The sequence below is a fragment of the Canis lupus genome, chromosome 13, assembly GCF_011100685.1.
Source record: "Canis lupus familiaris isolate Mischka breed German Shepherd chromosome 13, alternate assembly UU_Cfam_GSD_1.0, whole genome shotgun sequence".
Classification (NCBI taxonomy): Eukaryota; Metazoa; Chordata; class Mammalia; order Carnivora; family Canidae; genus Canis; species Canis lupus.
The window spans coordinates 42950437-42972987 of NC_049234.1; the positions used below are offsets into that span (position 1 = coordinate 42950437).

The 22551-nt window shown below is 36.3% G+C and overlaps 1 protein-coding gene across 3 annotated transcripts in view; it reads right to left on the reverse strand.

The window, feature by feature from the left end:
- The window catches only part of GABRG1 (gamma-aminobutyric acid type A receptor subunit gamma1), an 81170-nt gene extending 58844 nt beyond the window's left edge, over positions 1-22326 (reverse strand). Inside the window, exons 1-3 of one of the 3 annotated variants that reach the window (XM_038555987.1) lie at positions 22122-22245; positions 9551-9618; positions 8130-8278 (exon numbers count right to left, since the gene is read on the reverse strand). In XM_038555987.1, coding sequence (XP_038411915.1) covers positions 8130-8278; positions 9551-9582 — 181 coding nt within the window. In that variant the 5' untranslated portion in view covers positions 9583-9618; positions 22122-22245. Of the gene's footprint in view, positions 1-8129; positions 8279-9550; positions 9619-22121 lie in introns of those variants that run through there. The other 2 variants (XM_038555986.1, XM_038555988.1) reach the window with 2 other exon arrangements.
- Positions 22327-22551: the final 225 nt, after the last annotated feature.

Genomic DNA, 22551 nt, shown 5'->3' on the forward strand with positions numbered 1-22551 from the left:
TAGCTCACAAAGCAAGACCTAATGATATGCTGCATACAGGAGGCCAGCTAAAATGAAGTGATTCACAAAGGCAAAAATTAATGGGGAAGGCAAAAAGATACCAGACAAATGTAAATAATAGAAGCAACAGGAAATCATACTTTCGGTGAAGCATAGTTTAAGCCAGAAAGCTTTACTTTTTTTTTGAGATTGTATTTATTATCATTCTCAATGGGGAAGCACTGGGAGCCTTTCCCCTAAGATCAGGAACAAGACAGGGATGTCCACTCTCACCACTGCTATTCAACATAGTACTGGAAGTCCTAGCCTCAGCAATCAGACAACAAAAAGACATTAAAGGCATTCAAATTGGCAAAGAAGAAGTCAAACTCTCCCTCTTCGCCGATGACATGATACTCTACATAGAAAACCCAAAAGTCTCCACCCCAAGATTGCTAGAACTCATACAGCAATTCGGTAGCGTGGCAGGATACAAAATCAATGCCCAGAAGTCAGTGGCATTTCTATACACTAACAATGAGACTGAAGAAAGAGAAATTAAGGAGTCAATCCCATTTACAATTGCACCCAAAAGCATAAGATACCTAGGAATAAACCTCACCAAAGATGTAAAGGATCTATACCCTCAAAACTATAGAACACTTCTGAAAGAAATTGAGGAAGACACAAAGAGATGGAAAAATATTCCATGCTCATGGATTGGCAGAATTAATATTGTGAAAATGTCAATGTTACCCAGGGCAATATACACGTTTAATGCAATCCCTATCAAAATACCATGGACTTTCTTCAGAGAGTTAGAACAAATTATTTTAAGATTTGTGTGGAATCAGAAAAGACCCCGAATAGCCAGGGGAATTTTAAAAAAGAAAACCATATCTGGGGGCATCACAATGCCAGATTTCAGGTTGTACTACAAAGCTGTGGTCATCAAGACAGTGTGGTACTGGCACAAAAACAGACACATAGATCAGTGGAACAGAATAGAGAATCCAGAAGTGGACCCTGAACTTTATGGGCAACTAATATTCGATAAAGGAGGAAAGACTATCCATTGGAAGAAAGACAGTCTCTTCAATAAATGGTGCTGGGAAAATTGGACATCCACATGCAGAAGAATGAAACTAGACCACTCTCTTTCACCATACACAAAGATAAACTCAAAATGGATGAAAGATCTAAATGTGAGACAAGATTCCATCAAAATCCTAGAGAAGAACACAGGCAACACCCTTTTTGAACTCGGCCATAGTAACTTCTTGCAAGATACATCCACGAAGGCAAAAGAAACAAAAGCAAAAATGAACTATTGGGACTTCATCAAGATAAGAAGCTTTTGCACAGCAAAGGATACAGTCAACAAAACTCAAAGACAACCTACAGAATGGGAGAAGATATTTGCAAATGACATATCAGATAAAGGGCTAGTTTCCAAGATCTATAAAGAACTTATTAAACTCAACACCAAAGAAACAAACAATCCAATCATGAAATGGGCAAAAGACATGAACAGAAATCTCACAGAGGAAGACATAGACATGGCCAACATGCATATGAGAAAATGCTCTGCATCACTTGCCATCAGGGAAATACAAATCAAAACTACAATGAGATACCACCTCACACCAGTGAGAATGGGGAAAATTAACAAGGCAGGAAACAACAAATGTTGGAGAGGATGCGGAGAAAAGGGAACCCTCTTACACTGTTGGTGGGAATGTGAACTGGTGCAGCCACTCTGGAAAACTGTGTGGAGGTTCCTCAAACAGTTAAAAATAGACCTGCCCTACGACCCAGCAATTGCACTGTTGGGGATTTACCCCAAAGATACAGATGCAATGAAACGCCGGGACACCTGCACCCCGATGTTTCTAGCAGCAATGGCCACGATAGCCAAACTGTGGAAGGAGCCTTGGTGTCCAACGAAAGATGAATGGATAAAGAAGATGTGGTTTATGTATACAATGGAATATTACTCGGCTATTAGAAATGACAAATACCCACCATTTGCTTCAACGTGGATGGAACTGGAGGGTATTATGCTGAGTGAAGTAAGTCAGTCGGAGAAGGACAAACATTATATGTTCTCATTCATTTGGGGAATATAAATAATAGTGAAAGGGAATATAAGGGAAGGGAGAAGAAATGTGTGGGAAATATCAGAAAGGGAGACAGAACGTAAAGACTGCTAACTCTGGGAAACGAACTAGGGGTGGTAGAAGGGGAGGAGGGCGGGGGGTGGGAGTGAATGGGTGACGGGCACTGGGTGTTATTCTGTATGTTAGTAAATTGAACACCAATAAAAAAAAATAAAAAAAAATAAATGTTTGGTAGAATTCCGCTGGGAAAAAAAAAAAAGAGATTGTATTTATTTATTCATGAGAGACACACAGAGAAGGGCAGAGACACAGGCAGAGGGAGGAGCAGGCGCCCTGTAGGAAGAGCCCAATGTGGGACTCGATCCTGGGACCCTGGGGTCATGACCTGAACCAAAGGCAGACGCTCAACCACTGAGCCCCCCAGGGGGCTAAATGTGACAAATAAGGTCTCTTTTTTAATGTTTAAAGCCACAAGTCATTATGAAGATATTACACAAAATACTTATAAACCAAATAACAAAGCAGCTACTTTTATAAGGCAAAATCTACAAAAGAAGCAAGGAAACATGGCCAGTAACAGGCCAAAAACTTAGAGTGAAAAGAAATCATTAAATTCCCAGCTCAAAAACTAGAAATACAAGAAAAAGTAAAATGAAATTAAATACAAAGAAGGCTGTAATAAAGACAAGGTAGAAATTTTGAGGAAATTAATACAAAAACTGTAGAACTCATGGATCCTGGGCTTTGGCGGACATTAGCAAATTAGAGGAAAACGCTATTTCAATTTTCTTGTCCAAAAAAGAGGGGTAATTATATAAAATATAAAGTAAGAAATTACAAAAGCAGAAGTAAAGTTTGAAACGGGAGACATTTTTTTAAATCCTAAGAGACTACTTTGAAAACTTTTTTGCAAATAAACTTGAAAACAAAGATAAAAGGACATTTTTTTCTTAAAGAAACACAGAACACCAAAATTGATCCTGACAGAGTATAAAGTATGAAAAGACCAATTTCCATAGGAAAACAAGGTGATTATTCCCAAAACGGGAGACAAGCATGGTTTTACAATGGAATTCAATCAAATCTCCAAAAGCCAGTTGTCACTAAAGCTCTATAAATTGCTAGACCTGGGATCCCTGGGTGGCGCAGCGGTTTAGCGCCTGCCTTTGGCCCAGGGCGCGATCCTGGAGACCCGGGATCGAATCCCACGTCAGGCTCCCGGTGCATGGAGCCTGCTTCTCCCTCTGCCTGTGTCTCTGCCTCTCTCTCTCTCTGACTATCATAAATAAATAAAAATTAAATAAATAAATAAATAAATAAATAAATAAATAAATAAATAAATAAATAAATTGCTAGACCTTTGAGAATAAAGGAAAGCTCCCTATCATGAAACAAATATAAAAAGGATATCTAAAAAAGATGAAGACACGTCTCAACTATAAGGTGAAACATGAATATCATTCATGAATACCAATGCAAAATACTAAATAGTATACTAGCAAACAGAATCCAACATCTCACAAAGTATATACTATACCATGGCCAAGGGGGCTTCATTTCAGGGTGCAAATGGTTTCAATTAATATTATACACCATATTAATAGATCTACAGAGGAAAAAATTCATAATTCCAGAAATGCTAAAAAAGCCTTTGACAAATATCAATTCCAATTCCTGATTCAACAATATAATCAAGAAAATTGAGGGATAATTTCTTTTTTTCCCCCGAGGGATAATTTCTTAACGTGAATCTTTATATGCCAAAATATTAGTCATTTCTAACAAGATCTAGAAAAAGGCAAAGTTACAATTTCTACTATTGCTCACTATTACACTAGAGATATTAGTGAATGCTATTAGATAAGAGATATCAATTAGTTGCATGTGAATTGGTAAAGAAAAAATTAGGTTTGTATATATGATAGGATAGTATATATTGAAAAGTCAGATAATGCTTGACCCATAAAAAAAAGTCAGAAAGGCAGCAGGAGGGTAGGAGGATATAATATAAGCATTTATAAATCATTAACATTGACACACAAACCCAATAACCAGTTGAGGACATTATAGTTGAAAAAATACCCTTTACAACTGGGAAAAAATTAAATATTTAGGACTCGATTTTAAAAATACGAAAAATCTGTACAAGGAAATCTTTAAAATATTTCTGAAAACTATAAAATAAATATGAAGAGGGATGCCTAGGTGGCTCAGTGGTTGAGCACCTGCCTTTGGCCCAGGGTGTCATCCTGGAGTCCTGGGATCGAGTCCCACATGGGGCTCCCTGCAGGGAGCCTGCTTCTCTCCCTGCCTGTGTGCCTGCCTCTCTCTCTGTGTGTCCCTCATGAATAAATAACATAAAATCTTTAAAAAATAAAAATAATAATAAATATAAAGAATAGGAAAGACAGCCGATGTTCCCATATTAGATGACACAGTGTTATGAAGATGTTAGTTCTCCCAAAGTTAATTTACAAATTTAACATAATCCCAATAAACACACAAACAAGTTTTGCAGGGTTTTTTTTACCGGGCTAAATTTATTGATAATAAAGCCCATATATTGTGTTTTAAAATGCAAAAATAGGGCACCTGGATGGCTCAGTTGGTTAAGCATCCAGCTCTTGAATTTTGGCTCAGGTCATGATCTCAGGGTCTTGAGATGGAGCTCTGCCTGGAGCTCAGCCCGGGGTGGGAAACCTGCTTAAGAATCTCTCTCTCCAAAAAAAATAAATAAATACATAATAAGATTCTCTCTCTCCCTCTGTCTACCCCTCTGTCTACCCCTCTGATCCCCTCTCTCCCTCTCAAAATACAAAACAAAAACAAAACAAAACAAAAGAAAAAGAAAGAAACAGCAAAAGTAGCCAGAAAAACTGAAAGGAAAAACAAAACAAAATGAAAATATGAGGTGGAACTCACCTTATAAGACATTAACACAAAATGTTTCAGCCTCAATGTACTATTTATTGAATCCCTACTATTACTATAGTGTGGTGACAAATAAATAAAAAACAGATGACAGAATGGAACAGAAAGATCAGAAATAACCAAAGTTCACAAGAAAATGTAATATATGAGAAAGTGGGTGTCTCAAATAACAGAAGCAAAGATTGATTTCTTTCAGAAACAATGATGAGCTAACAGAAAAGCCATTTGGTAAAGAGAAAAATGAGATTCATACTTCATACTATAACTCCTATAACTATACTATACTATACTATACTATACTATACTATACTATACTATAACTACTATAACATACTATAACTCCAAGTGGTCTAAGGAATCAAATATAAACAAATAAAACAATGCAAGTACTAAAAGCAGACATGGATGATTCCACTCAAAGTGGAATATAATCAGTAATACTTGAGGCAAACAGTATTAAAATAAATAAAATAGCCATTGAAGAGAATAGGAAAGATAAGAACCTAAGTAACTTTGTTGAATATTATTTGAATTATATTCTGTAAGGCTAAAGATGAAGATAACTGTACTTCGGTATTTTATTCTAGTTAATTTGTTTTCATAGACAAATGATATTAAAGTTTTAGAACTACATTTTGTACTTGCAGCAATTTTTAAAAAATAAAAAAAAAACATGCTATGGGTGAATCAGAGCCAGGTACCTGACTGTTAGAAAAAAGACAAGACAAATAAGGAAGGAGGAAACGGAACAAACTACATTGTGTTTAGTTCGGAAGCAGAACTATCAGTATGAACTCATGGTTTATGATACATTTAAAAAGGGATATTAAACTATGGATGCCTGTGTGTTTATATAACGTATGTTTTCTACCTATGCTCACTGAAATGGTTAAGAAGCAATAACACCCAATATTAATGAATATATCCAGTGCCCCGATCTTGAAGTCTAAATACCTTGGAGAAATGGTGAATTTTATTGCTTCAGATCAAGAAGAGTCTGGAATATCTTACTTTTTAGTAAGGATGTGATCAGAAAATGATGGGGACGTAGGGAAGGACCCAGAAGCCAAAATGTAGGAAGCCCCAGTGCCAAATTTATTTTGAACAACAAAATAAATAATGATAGTAATGGGTTATAAGCTACAAAATAAACATATGTGTAAGTCTGCACTGAGAATAAATGAATAGATAAATAAATGGAGGATAAGTTATTGTAGAGCAGGATTACAATTAATATGTGTCAAAAGAGTCACCCTTTGGCAAACAGCACAGGAATGCTGCTACAGAGAAGAATGCTGGGTGCTAGCTTAACAAACAAACATGTGCTAAGAAATGTTTGCATAGTTTGTCGCCGTGACAGTATCTCCTCACAACACGTGTATTAATCCAGGAGGGGAAAAATAATAACTTTACAGTGGAGAAAGCTAAAAGAAACCACACTAAACCAAGTGATTAAAATTAACAGCACCAGCAAAGAGATATACTAACATCATGTTCCTCCTGATAAAACGCACGGAAAGGCCACAACATCCCTACTGTGTTATCCTTCGCAAAAATGTGTGAACCAGGTGGAATAATGAAAATACCAGACAGACAGACATTCTACCTGCCTGGTATTCTTTAAAGTTGTCAAGTTGATAGAACAAACAGAAAAATAGAAATGACGTCGGATTGGAGGAAAATAAGGAGACATGCGAACAAAATGCAATGTATGATCTTGGTTGGAGTTCTCAAACAGATGGAAAGACATTAGTGAGGCACCGGCCATGATTTGAATAAGGTTTGTAGATTTGTTACTAGCATTCTATCACTATTATTTTCTTGATTTAGGTAAGGTCTTCTATGGTTATATAAAATGTTAACATTAAGGTTAAAGGGTTTATGGAAATTCCACGTATGGATACTATTTTATGAAGTCTAAGTTTTACCTTAAAATTAAATAATTAAAACAGTCTTAGAAAACACCAAATTGCATATGAGGAAATCAGATTAACATAATAAACCAAATGTAAAACAATTAAATTTAAGAAAATTTAGGGGGCCCTGTGGGCAAGCTCAGTTAGTTAGTGGCTGGCCAACTCTTGGTTTCCACTCAGGTCATGATCTCAGGATACTGGGATTGAATCCCACCACCCCCTCCTTGCCCTGGCTCCCATGCTCAGTGGTAGGCTGCTTGTGGATTCTCTCTCTCTCCCTTCCTGTGCCCCTCCCCTTGTGCACTCGCTCTTTCTCTCTGTCTCTCTCAAATAAATAAAAAAATCTTCAAAAAAATTAAAAAGAAGAAAATTTTCAACCGAGAAAATTGACAAAGCCAAATTGATAAATTTCACAAGGCTTCTGTAGGCAAAATGAATATGCAAAGTAACTATTCCTTCTGTATACTGCTAATATAAAATTAGAAAATAAATTTTTAAAAGTCCATTTACATTGGCAACAAAAATTCCAAATATATAAAATTAAATTGAGCAAAATATATTCAACTTTTCTTCACAGAAAACAATAAAAATATATATAAATAGAGAAATACATAATGTTCATGAATTTAGTATAGCAAAAATTCAATATGGCAATGATTTCAATTTCCCCATATTGACCATAGACTTAAAGCAAGCAATCTCAGTGAAAATGTTGACTGGAAAAAAAATAATGTTGACTGGTTATAATTTTTGTTTGTTTTTAATAAGTCATGAGGGGTGACTTAGAAGTTAATTATTATAAAACATACATAAATACAAAGGACCAAGAAAAACAAGTAGAATTACCTCTACTATAACCGGCTTATAATTACTTAAAACAGTGCTGCACTGGCACAAAATTAGAACCCTACTTAGCTTTCAAATATTCTCTTTTATTTTAACAGCTATAAAATAATTACATCAAAATATATATAAAGTATTTATATGATATGCCTTTCCTCCCACATCAGACTATGACCAGTGCCAATTTAACAACAAGGGCCAATTTAACTAATAATCATCAAAACTAGCTGTCTCTGACATACATCAGACACTCAAGGAATATGAGCTGTATGATTAAAATGACATTAGTAAATACGATTTTCATAGTCACTGAAACCCCAAACAGATAACTCAAACTTACCTCCTATATCTGGGCGAAGTTTGTTGTCATAGCCTTGAAGCAAAGAGTTGAGAATTTGTGTTATATCTCCTTCATGAATCTTTGGTGCCAAGACCCAAGTTTTGTTCACTGTTAAATCCTCATCATCTTCGTCATCCACTTTATCAACACTAAATAATTAAAAAAAAATTGATAGAAAGTTCAACCAAATTCTGTATTGAAAAACACAGTTGAAGTTTATTGTAATTCTTATCATTTTGTTGGGAAGTAGTAAGAGGGGAAAAAGCATTAATGACATTTTACATTCAGTAAGGCTCATGCTTTCCTCACATGAATCATCTTGATATAATAATACTCAAAAATTAGGAATGCAGTACAGCAAATGTAACACATAATACTGAAGTAATAAATTGAACCTTGGCCACCACAGTTGTCCTTAAAGGGTATTGAAATTAGGCACCAAAAAGGTGAATGGAGGTCGAGATGTGTGCAGTACACAATCTGCACAACTGTATGGGGTGACTCTAAACCACCACACCCAAAAATACAAAATTTAAAGGTAAATAAATACAGGAAAAGTTGTAAGAACTAGTGAGATATTTAAAAATGCATGTGTAGACAAGAAGAATAAAGGAACAAGTATTGAACACATCTACGCTTCTTCCTTCCAATTCAGAAGAACCCAGGCATCATATTCCAAGAACTTTGTCAGAGATTGTCTTGTCATCAAATCATGAATGGGTTGCTCAACTCATATGTGGAATATAAGAAATAGTGAAAGGGATTATAAGGGAAAGGAGGGGAACGGAATGGGGAAAATTAGAGATGGAGACAAACCATGAGAGCCTCCTGACTCTGGAAAACAAACAAAGGGTTGCAGAAGTGGAGGTGAAGGGGGATGGGGTAACTGGGTGATGGACACTGAGGAGGGCGCGTGATGGGATGAGCACTGGGGGCTATACTATATGGTGGCAAATTGAATTTAAATTAAAAAAAAATTAAAAAACGAATGGGTTGCTCACGTGCCACATATACAGAGAGGGGCATGACTATCAAGTTTTATGAATAGAAGTGAGACTTTAAAAATCAAGTTACACCATCACCTCTATTTTGCTAATGAGAAAACTTGGAGACGGTAGGGAATTAGCCAATGCACAAACTCACTTATTAGCAAAACTGAAAATCAAGTCCTAACTCTCCACTTAATGCTTCTCGTTATACCCCCGGGTTTAGCAAGTATATGGATTCAGCTTAACTCTGCACTGTGGTAGAAAATGCAGCAAAATAGATGTTCACCTACAGTTCATCAAAAGTAACAAACTTCTCCTTGTTACTCTTAAAGAAGGCCATCGGCAAATGAGTGTGAACATCCTAGACTAACATCCGGGTGTTACTCTACTCAGTCCTCCAGTGAAAAAGGGTCCAAAAACTAAAACACTTACGTTGGTGAAATCAGGCAAATCCAAAAGTACATCAGTTATTTCCATATGTTTCAGAGACAGGCTTCCCTCTAGCAGTAAATATGCAAATGTAATTCAGTATCTTTAGTTGATTTTTCTACACTATCCATTTAGATCTCTTTTGCTCTGGGCCTAAAACATCTTAGCTACTACAGCCCTCACCCTTTTATCCCTTTTAAAATACTTTTTCAGGGGCTCCTGGGTGTCTCAGTCAGTTAAGCAGCCGACTCTTGATTTTGGCTCAGCTCATGATCTCTGAGATAAAGCCCTGCATCATGCTCCCGGCTCAGCGGGGGAGTCTGCTTATGGACTTTCTTCCTCTCCCTCTGCCCCTCCCTCCACTTGCATGCAGTCATGTGCTCTCTCTTTCTCTCTCTCTCAAATAAATGAATCAATCTGTAAAAAATTTTCCAGTTTGAGATATAATTGACATATTATAGCATAAATGTAAGGTGTACAACAGAATGATTTGAGATATATACATATATATAGCAAAATTATTACCATAGCTTAGTCAACATCCACCCTCTTTATCCTTAATGAGTACAAATTAGCACTATAAATTAAAACATCACCTTTAAAATACCTTCTACCTTATTTCTTCTCAGTAGCAATTCTATTGGTAGTTATTATCAACAGATAATGGTCTGGGCTTTTATTCTCAATATTTCTTCTCTCCTTCTTGTCAGAATTATACTTTTCACTCCATTGATGCCTAATTTGGTCACATGACCCGAAATGCTCCTTCCTTGCAGGAGCATGATGGGTCCCTGTTCTACAGAACTCGGATGTGGCCCTGTGTGATTCCTGTGATTCGCTTTGGCTAATGGAGCAGATGTGACATGCATCACCACCAAGAAGAAGATCTCATGTCAGTGCACAGTTCACCGTATCTCTCTTGTCCTTCTGCCCAAAGACCAGCCAAACCCAGGGGCTACACCATTACTTCACTCTCAGAGTGAAGACCACACGGACAGGGCCAAACTGGCCTATAATGGACATGTAACCTGACAGAGAAAGAAACATTTGGTCTTGTAAGTCATTGAGATTTGGGGGTAGCTCACTACACAGTATACAACTTAAATTCTCATGTGAACCCCTATGGTACATTTAGTTAACAGGTCTTTAATGAAGAGCTTATTTGTATTAATCATGTTGCTATGTTTAACTTCAAAAAGTATATACTACTGAAGTACTGAAGTATGGTCATATGATTTCTTTAAGATAATTTCTTATTTCCTCTCAATAAAATATACACATACACACCCATTCATTCATAAACTAAGGTGCCAAAAATACTAAAGTATTAAGAATCCCTGCTGGTGTGTCCTCCAGGAAAGTTAGCTTATCTAATTAGAATTGCTAACCCATACGCAACAACCCAGATTTTAGAGTGTCCATTTAGCTTTATATTCCAGTTTTATAGAATGAAACATCTGGTGGTTAGAGGCAGGCCACTGCACATATAAGCAGTTGATCTTTCTTTGAAACATGATTATAGTCAAATGGAAGTTTCCAGAAAAAAAAATAAAAAGCTTTTTTATTTCCTATTTTTTTTAACAGTAGCAACATCCTGATAATCCAAAAGCACATGCTGATAGTGATGTATAGTCCCCCTTTTCCCAGCTAGCTCAGAGGTAACGTGAGAATCTCAGCGCCACCACAAACCTAACTGTCCTCATTTTTGGCAATAATAGAAAGGAAATTTCATTATAATTAATTTTTCTACATCTTCCCTCCAAGCTTTCTAAATTACTTTCAGAATATTCATTAATTATATTAAGATCTTAGTGGTTATTATTTTGGTGATTAAAAGGTACTTGTCACAATTTTAAAAATAGTTCACATAGTTTATCTGATGTCTCCATATCCTTCAGAGGCTGAATGATTTTTGTGCTGTTTATATACATTGAGGGACCATTCATTTTGGGGGAAAGAAGTATGATTTTCTCAGGGAACAGAGACTTTCTTCACTCCGGCTCAGCACTTCTTTGAAAGAAGTTGAATAAGTATAGTTTTATAATTAATGGAAATATATTTAGACCCCTGAATATAAACTTTTAGTAGCTGTTATTTTAAAAATTAATGTTTTTATTGTTATTATCAACCACTGAGTGCCTATAGTGCACCATTAAGTTCTCACCATGTTTCAGGAATTCTGTGCTAGGTTCTTTCCACATTTTATGTCATTTGATCCAGAGTAATCCTGTGAAATAAATATTAATATTCCTGCTTTACAGATGAGAAAAAAATAGATTTATAGAATTTCTAGGATGCACCCTATTAAATAATAGAACCAGGAAGATTAACTTAATTTGAAGATTGTTTTCTGTCTCTCTTTTTTTTAAATTTTTTAAAAAGTTTCCATTGTATCATCTCATTTTATCTTTATTAAAAAATCCAGGGTGGTTGGGTTGTGAGTTTTCTAATTCATAAGAATGTGGCAACAGTTATGGTAGGCAATTAGTACCTTTGGACTGTGCATGGATAGGATGCTAGGCTCCATCCTTGAATTCCAAAAAGCTAGAATAATCATTTCAGGGAATCACACACACATTCTCTGATAAAAAAAGACTTTCTAACGTGTGCTAAACTTCCATGTCCAATGTTCTAATTTTTTATAGAGGAAATATCAGGTACTACCGTCTGAAAATACAAAGTTGTATTCCTAATCTAGATTATCTATTTTTCTTTTTCTTTTTTTTCTAAAGATTTCTTTATTTATTTGAGAGAGAGAAAGAGAACGACAGAACGTACAAGCTGGGGAAGAGACAGAAGAAGAGGGAGAAGCAGACTCCCCGCTGGGCAGGGAGCCTGATGTGGGACTTGATCCCAGGTCCTGGGATCATGACCTGAGCTGAAGGCAGACGCTTCACCAACTAAGCCGCCCAGGTGCCCCTCTCTTTGTTTTCTAATAAAGGAGAAAACTACTTAAACAAATGGTATAGAAAACCATCATACCCAAAGATGTTTATCATACTATTATCTATGACAGCACAAATCTTAAACACTAAGAGTATAAGTAATTAATCATATAACCCTATGATGTTAACGGATGTAGCCATTGGATTGATTTTGTGAATAGTCTATTAAAAATAGAAAATTATCATCATATTTTAATGTTATATGAAAAATAACATATAACAATTTGTTTTTATCAAGACTTATGTATCAAAATGGCTGAAGATTTCATGGGAAGGTGGCATTATGAGTACAATAAGTATGCAACCTTCGTGGAGCTGTAGAAAATTAGATTTTGTTTGTTTATTAGCAGTCTGCTACAGTCTTTCTGTAGAATTTTGTAATTTTAAATACATTGAAAAGGAGTTAATTTGTCATTAATGCGTACCTAAAAATGAACCGGCTTTTCCTATAAATCAGATAGTGTTTTGAAATAAATTTCTAATCATAAAATTAAATCATTAAACAGAGCCAATTGTAGAGAGAAGCAGAACTTTGTGCTCTGCCAAGAAAACACCAGTGGCAGCCCTGAAAATTTGCTACTCAGTTCTTCCCTGAGAAGAACGTAGTTGACTGACCCCAGCTGCCAGAGTCCCCCCACCCCCCACCCCCGGACCAGACCTGCATCTGCACCAGATCCACACTTTCACGTGGGCAACTTTCAGCAATGACTGAACACAGTGGCAATCCTGGTACAGACCCATTCTTGCAGGATTAGGGGCTCCTCTAAAGGGCAGCTCTCACTGACCCGGTCAAAACTTTATTAAAAATATTGTTAGTACTACAGTCTGAGATTTTTCTGACGCAAACTTCTCCCCCCAGACCCTCCCACCGACTTTCACAAGTGTCAGACCTCTATTATTATCTGAGGCCCCTCCCAGCCTACTTCTACTTCTTCCCATTTATCTCACGCAGGCATTTCTCTCAAAAATCTCCTACATGTCTAATCTCATCTCAGCATCTGCTTCTCCATGGCTCTGTTGCTCACATTTTTTAATTGACAGAGCTAATTATTTACTAAAGAAAATTTTTGAGTCACCTACATCAGCATTGGTTTGTCTCTTTTTATCTAGGCTATTTTGATATATTATACAAATAAATCTCTTTATATAATAAGTGATTGTATGTGAAAAAGTACTTGGATGAGTGTAATTTCTGTTCTTAATAAAATGAGCAAAAGTTTTGAATTAATAATAACTAAGACGGGCTAGGTAAAGCAGGTATGTTATACCATACAATTATAAAGAGAATTCATTTTTGTAGCTGGAGAAAAATAATATAGGGCTATAGCAAGTCAGTCAATTAATATAAACTGTCTTTCATAAAAAGGCTAAATATTCATCAGGGTTTGTCCAGGATGGCTTCGGTTTACACCCGTTGGCCTAGAATAATAATAGCATCCTCTTTCACTCACAAAATGGCCTAATTTGGATGATAAATTATATAGTCACCATGTATATAGTTCATATAAAGGTGACTGCAAATGTCCTGGTTCTGACACTTGGGGAAAACTCTTCCATTAATCTGTTTCGATGATGGAGATGCAACTCCAAAGCCAGGCCTCATCTGTGATCTGCTGCTCATGACAGATTAGTGTTTCCTTATAAACATCAGATATGTTTCTAGAGCATAAGTCGAGTGACGTGTTCTAGGAAAGAAACATACCCATTCTAATGTTTGAGTAGAAGATGTCCTAACGCCAAAACCTACAGGAGCTAGCTTTTAAAGAGTCGATACAGCTATTGATTTTAGATCTGAAATCAAGAGAAAAAGAAAAAGATAAAAAAGCAAATTCTCCTGCTTTCCTATCTTCCTTTATATTCTAGCTGCTAAATTCTCTTGTGCAGAGCTCCTTTCTACAATTGTAGCTCTGAGTCATCTTTATTATTCGCAAAAGTTAGTAGGGAAGGAAAAGAAATAAAAGCATGACAGGGTTATAGATCTGAACTTTCAGCATTTTAGAGAAGTGAAATGATAGCCCACTCAATTCTATGATTATTTATTTTTTTAGCACAATGGAATATGGGCTCTATCACTTAACACACAGAGAAGAATACTTAGGAAATACAAGGAAAGAGAAAGGAGCTTAGCCTGGAATACTAAGTAAGTGTGTTCTACTATGTGTTTCCAAAATGTCCAGGGCTTAACTCTCCCTTAAAATCGATCACACTGCATCTTAATTAACTACCTTATTTATTTACGACCTCTCTAAACTCCTTGAAAGCAAAAGTTAAGGTTTTTAATATGGTATTGTTGGCACATAGCTCAATGCCTAACACCTAGTAGGTGTCCAATAAAAATATTTGGTGAACAAATGGAAAGAATATTAGAGCTATATGGGAAGTCATCTTGTTATTTGCATATAGAATTACGGTGAATCAAGAAAATAAACAACTAAAAACTAGAGCTATTGGCCTTAATAGGAAAATTTATTATTGTAGCTAGCCTAATGTAAAATTAATTAAAAAAAAAAACAAAAAAACAAAACCACAAACAAAACAAAACAAAAAAACAAAGTAGCTTTCTGATACCTGCACTAGCCTCTCATAAATAAAAATGAATAGAATATTTTTTCACAACGGTATGACTCATAAAATTATTAAGAAGAAATGTAATAGGGAAGGTATAAGTCTTATGTGAAAAAACAAAAAAAAATACTGAATAATATAAAAACACAAAAAAAGTAAAGGCAAAGTAAGCATTTTGGCTATAAAACAACATTGTTAACATATTATCCCCAAATTAGCTTATAAATTTAATGAAATTTTAATCAGAATCCCATAGTTCAAATGTAAGAGGTTAAATTCATCATAACTAAATAGAAGAATCAATATGGGAGTTGATACCAAATTATGGAGAGAACTGTTAGATGAAATTTTTCCTGCCAGAATAAAAAGAAAACATTTTTTAGAGGAGGGAAAATAAACCATACTTTTCATCGTCTATTAAAAAATAACCATTGAGTTGAAAATATATTAAAATAAATACCAAATTCCCTATTGTTCCAATTTTTATATATAGATCTTGACAATATAAATCAGTCCTTCAGAAACAATATAATTCTTCATGACGTTCACATTCTCTAAGACTTTGATGCTCTGATGCATCAGATAAGTTCTATTAAGTCTGCTAAGAATTTGACAAAGTGGAGGCTTATTAAATAAGAAAACATATTAAAAGATCCTACAATTGAATGGAAAAAAGAAATGACAATTAGTTCTTCTGAATGCAGAAAATAATATCTTTTTTTTCCTAAGTCATGGGATCACAAAATGAGAGATTAAAATATTTCCATTGACATAAGGATCCCCTCAGACCCATTCACTTAAAAAGGAGACTACCAATGCATAGAACAAAAACAGCAAGACTAGCTTTCTAGTCATTCCAGGTGTGACAGCTTACACATTTTTCAGAAAGAACTGTTACTAAGGAAATGACAGACACAAACATAAACTCATAAACCACCTGCATGGAGCCACAAATTAGTTTACAGAACATACAGGTCTGAGTAACACTTAAATTTAATCTAGCCAATATGGTTACTTTGTTCTAGTCAATATGGGGATTTTGTGAAAAAAGATGATCTTTACTCAAAACACACATTTCTCATGTGTTGGAAGATTATTGTGATAATTATATATATCTAGGGTGACTGAGAGGTGAGAGGTGTCCCTGTATTTAAGCAATTGACAAATTATGGGACCACAAGTAAGTCCTAGAGATCTACTCAAATATTAACTTGTCCAGAACCCTTGATTCTAGCAGTCTTGAAACTACTTGGAAAGCCAAATCATACCCCGATCACACCAACAGTAAACTATTTTTATTAAGCTAACTATATTCTAAGCACAGACTTTCTGATATGCCCGAGTTGCTGCAGGTTAGGGTGGAGGGTGGGGGGCAACTTTACTTCTCTGTCCTTCATGCCTAGCAACAATCTTCACTCCTGGGTAACTCAAATGCATTTGTTCTCCATGCATCTGTCTAAAAATAAGGAGAAATTTTAAATCTCCAAGTACATTGTGTCCAGGAGAAAAGGATTCCTGCAGTTCAGAAGTCCACTCTTCAACTGAATGATACGGGTTATAACAGGATGTTTCTATTTTAATGCCCCACGTTAGATGACCAAAGGAAAGGATCTCCCAGAAGGCACGGGAATCCATTTTTCAATTTCAACAGGCCTACTAAACTCTGACACCCTACCATGGGCCACCGACTAGTAATGTTATCTCTCCCTCTCTCTTCTTCACTAATACTGACCCAAACTTATACCCACGACAGCTGAGAATGTTGAGTTGCAACTGATGCCAGCTTCCTTGATGTCCACATAGGTCATCTAGAGTTCTGAATAACAAATATAGCATTTTATCGTCAACATAAACTATTAGAGTTCGGGGTCATGGAGGACAGGGACTCTGGCCTCTGGGCATCTAGCCTATATTCTGTTACATATATGCCCTACATACAGGATAGCAGCACTATTAGGGCAAAGATTCCATCTGAACACTGCATCTCCAGTTGCTAGAACTTCTGCTTAACACACAGTAGGCACCGAGTAAATATTTGTTGAATGAATGCTAATGTTCAATAAATGTTTACTGAGTGAATTAATAGCTAAGACTATTTCCTGAAACATGAGGCTTCAGTTGGTTAAACTATTTCAGGGCAGATAGAATTAGATTCTGCGATATTTAAAAATAGAAAGAGACATAAATTTCATCTGCCTCCCACAGAGTACAAGAACTCTAACAAGCTTCTGCTTGAAGAAGTCTAGTGATAAGGCATCCATTATTTTGTTAGAGGCCTTTTGTGTGGAAAAATAATCTCCCTTCACGCAGCTTTCACTACTCAGTTATGATTTGCCTGCTATACCTACGCGTAATACATTCAGCCATGATTTTATATAGCATCCTTAAAAATAAGTTGCTATCTGAGTCCTCCAAAAAAAAAAAAAAAAAAAAAAAGGTATTTCAATTCCAGATTCTTGCTTTTAACTCTTTATCCTATGGTGGTTTTTTTCCAGATCAAGGGCTCTACTTTTTTTAAGTTTTTCCTAAAATAATTAATCTAGCACTGCACAGAATATTCCAGATTATGTGATAGGTACCCAGGAGATTTTTATACCTGCTGTGCTTCTATCAGTTGCATTGTCTGTCCTTTCTTTTCCTCATTGCTTCCATCCCTCTTTTTCTTTTTTCCCCATTCATCCATAGTCATGTTCATTGCTTTGACTTATATTGCATTTGTAATCTGAGAAGTGTGGTGGTTAAGAAGGCAGGCTCCGAGCCTAGAACACGTGGGCTTCAGTCTTGGATCCAGCACTTACCAGCAAGATGTTTAGCGAGTTCCTAAAAATGGCTGTGCCCCAGTGTTCCCATCTGCAAAATGGGGAGAAGAACAATATCTAACCATTATTCTCTCTTCATACTTGATTGGTGATTTGGCTAAGTATAACATTCTAGGCTGAATGTTTGTCGTTAGAATTTTGGAGATATTTCCCCCATGGTCTTCTGGTTATTGCTGATGGGAAATCTCACAGCTCTCTAATTCTCCTGCCTTGATTGAGATCTCTTCCAACAGCAGACTATTCTGTTCATCCTTGGAGTTCTAGATGTATGTTTCCTTATTGTGACTACAAGATATTTTGATTCAATTAATACCATAAATCTAGGCCTTAGCATGGAGTATAAACTGCATGCAGGTAGAGGTACTCTTGTCTAGACTATTCGCCACTGTAAACCCAGCGTGTTGCACTCTGTATAGCACATGAACAGGCATTCAGGAGTGTTTGTTGGATAAAAGAATGAATGATCCCTCCGGAATTCAAAACAAACTTAATAATGCATAAGGGTTCAAGGATTTTACTGCACTTGAGACAACTTCCTCCGGCATAAATAATACTACAATCACTGTAATTCTCCGAATATCTGTTGTTATATCTTCTCAGTTAAAATTTTAAGTTCTATGTACTTTGCACAAATTTTCTCTCTTGGTCTTGAAACAAGCTGGAAAGGAGACTGTCATTTCCATTTTCACAAATGAGGACTCTCTGCTTCAAAGATTTTCCTGAAATCACCCTTGTGGGAAATGGTGGAGCTAAAGCTAGAATTTACATTCTAATGGCCAAGTCCAGGATTCTCAATTGGTACCATGTGTATATGTGAATTATTCTCCTGAGGCCCGTACATTTAATTTATGCCCACCTTTCCTCTTTCCCTTGTGGCAGTTATTTATCATATTTTGATACTATCTCAAGAGCTTCCCCACCCCCCACTCTCCCTTGTCTCTTCTCTTTTGGAACTCTGCCTTCATTAATATTTTCTTAGATAAAATTTAATCACCTTTATATAACTATAAAGTATTAGATTAGCCTATTTAATGATTGAATGAAAAGTCAGACATTTCCTTTTGTTGCTTAGGCAAAAGCATGTCTCATAATATAAAATGGAACAAAATAGAAGGAGGATATGCCTAAAAGACTGTATACAGGGGATTTATCTGTTACAGTATTTGCATGGTAGCTTCAAAAGCATTTTGTCTCTCAGCCCCTTCTTTGAATATTTTATTATCATGGAACATCATTACTCAATAATTTTGTCCTCAAGTTTGCATCGGTATTGTATTAGAAAATTAAGTCAAAAATCTAAATGCCTAAAGAAAAATCATTTACTACCACCTCCACAAAATACATTACTGAAATTACTTGGAAATAATATACTCTATAAAGCAAATGTGTTTGAATATTTTCAATTGGACAACCTACTGCTAAATTGTATGATTACTGACTCATGAAATTGTTTGAAAAAAACAAAACAAGTTATTTTCCTTGGGCTCTGTCAAAATGTAACTTCTTAGTCAAAGCGTATCGCAAATTACTTTTTAGAACAACTAATACCTCCAAGCACTTTTTCAACTCTACTTAAAAATCTGATTATAATTAGATTTTTTTCCACATTATAAATAAGTCAAATCGAGCTTAAGGGATTTTAACCAACTTGTCAAGATGCCATAGAGCCTCACAGAGAACGAAACACAGGAACCATGACTACAGCTTTTAGTTACAACAATAGGATAGGCTTTCATAGTTCAGCAATATAAAAATCAATAGTGTCTCTACTGTATGCATTTGATGGAAACTAATGAGGAAACAGAAATTGTCTCTGGCTAAATATAAGAAATAACAACTTCCAGTTCGGTAAATTCCCAAAGAGATGACTTTGAGGATTTATTTTAGAAACCAGCAGAAGACAACTAAATTCTTATAAACAGAATCAGTTGTGACTAGTTTCAAAAGAAAGGTCCCTCAAAAGAAAGAGAGAGGGAGAAGGAAATATGAATGTAAAAGGTTTATACATGTTGATACCAATTATCTCCGACTGAATAGTAAGAGGGTGAAAACTTCACCACAACTGTAGCTACTTCCAAGTGAAGACATAAACTCTTATTATGGAGGCCCTGACAGCTAATTATAATGGCAACATACAGCTTTATTTTTTAATCTTATTTTATTGATTGGCCGGAATAATCCACATTATCTATACTATTACAATAAAATGAATTATTTATCTATTTTAAATGCATGACATTTCCCTCTCACTCACTCTTATATATGATTAAAAAAAAGTACATGGAATTCCAATTAGAATTTCACTCTTGAAAACTGCAAAGAAAAGCCAATAGTGCAACTATTTAGCTGTTTTATGTTTGGTTCAAATATTAAATATATGGAATGTGAAAATTGTGGAAATAAATGATCTCCTACTACCATCCATTCCTTAGATGAAGAAACTGTTCAAAGAAGCTGAGGACTCTTGACACAGATCTCGTCTCCAGACTTCCAGAACCCATCTCTGTCAACTATACTACATAACTCTTTAACTCTGAGCAGCTTGAAGAGAGTGCTGGAACCAATTATTATGATAATAATGCAAATATACTCAAATACAAAAGATATGCATTAAAACTAAACAAAGATTTTATTTATTTATTATTATTATTATTTTTTTTTTGATATTTCAGTAATCAGCTTGCCTATTAGTTTCCAAGGGAAACTTGCACTTACAATGGCAAAGGAGCATACAGGTTGTTATTTCTGAAAACCACTGGGTAAATCTGTTTTTACTTATGAGAACAGATTCACTTATAATATTATAAAGATGCATGAAAACACTGATACATGGTCTCCCAAAATATCTTCTATGCTTTTACAATATATTCAAGAAATAAAACCATTATGACACAACTTACATTTAAGAAATAATTAGTCTATAGTATGTTTGTGCCCATGCAGAACAAATTTAAGTTTCTAAGGGGAAAGGGTATATAAACTAAAACTGTAATATTAAAAAAAAAAAAAAAACACTGTGTGTCAAACGTTTCTTGGCAAGTCCGATATTGCTTAGTGGAGCTTAATCCATTCTCTGTTTTTGGAGAGAAAGTATAGTTGTTCTTTTTTTTTTTTTTTTTTTTTTTCAGTTGTTCTTATCTACTGGTAATGGACAAAGACATTCACTCTCATATAGTAAAATTAATCATCAAAATAATTTATTTTAGTCAGGATGCAAATGGTTATAAAGTCATATTTCCATCTGCACAGTGATTGCATTTTACTCTTGAGTCCTAAACAGGCTCACATAAGAATATAATGTTAAGTGTGCATTATATGAAACACAGTTACATGATACGAATAGCGTGACCTTAAAAGTGTCTGTGTCTTAATATATTTTCACTCCATTCAGCCACTACTCCTATATGCAGGTGCAATAGCTGGGCTTTTTATTTTTCTGCCAGAATGATTCCAAAGTTTTATTGGAAGATATTACATCCCAAGGAGCCCAAATCTTATTCCTGTTGAGTTGGAGGCTTAAGGTTGCTAATGTCTCTCTCTTTGTCGCTCTATCTCTCTTTCTCTGTCTCTCTCTGTCTCTCTCTCTCTCACACACACACACACACACACATTCATATCCATACAATGTTTTACTTCCCCGTAGACAACCAAATAAAATAAAAATTATTCAGATAGCTCAATAAAACATACATGGTTATCCCTAACTGAAATATGGCACACTCTCAAACTTGATTTTTAAGCCATATTTATAATCTTTCTCCATATGTAACTTTGGTTTTTTCCAGAATAGCAAATGAAAAAAAAAAAAAAAAGGATAGGGGAAAAAGCAATATTAGTTTATAGGAAAGCATCATACCTATCATGTTGTGTAACAAGTTTCTAAAATAACTTTCTCTTTAAAATGCAGAATTATCCAGAAAGTTCATCAATGACATTTATTCACTACATTTAGTAGCAAAATCATTCCTCACCCCCCGCCCCACACCCAGGAATTGAAGCTTTACTGGTTTCCAGTGTGTCAAGTCACACAAGACAAACAAAATAAAACAAATCCCAAAGTGAGCGGGCCTGCTTGCTGTCGCCCACAGGCTCCTTCATTCTATCAGGAAATCAGAGGATGTGCCCCGAGCAAAGCAGAAGCCTTAACTTAGAACGATTTTTTTTTTTGTTTTGTTTTTTCAAAGAAAAAGAAACGAGGGGGCAAGGGGGCTGCTCGCAAAGCAGAGCTGTAAGGAACCCACTCACCAGTTGCCCAGATGCAGGGTCAGGAGCAAGAAGAGCAGCCTCACGACTCTACTCTGACTCCCCAGGAGGAAAGGGGAGCAGAGGGGAGCTTTCCAGGGACCCATCGGGGGCATCGTCCGCCGGGTTCTCCGCCGACCCGCCTCGCACCTGGGCAGCCGCGGGAGCAGCGGCGGCGGGAGGGGCCCCGGCCAGGTGCCCGCCAGTCAGCCCGCGGGGTGCGGCGGGGGCGGGCGGGCGCGGCGGGGTGCGGCTCCTCCCGGAGGGTGCGGGCGGGGGAGACGGGTGCAGGCGGGCTCCTCCGGGAGGGTGCGGGAGGGTGCAAGTGGGGTGCGACTTCTCCGGGAGGGTGCGGGCGGGGCGCGGACCGGCTCCTCCGGGAGGGTGCGGGCGGGTGCAGGCGGGCTCCTCCCGGCGGGTGCAGGCGGGGTGC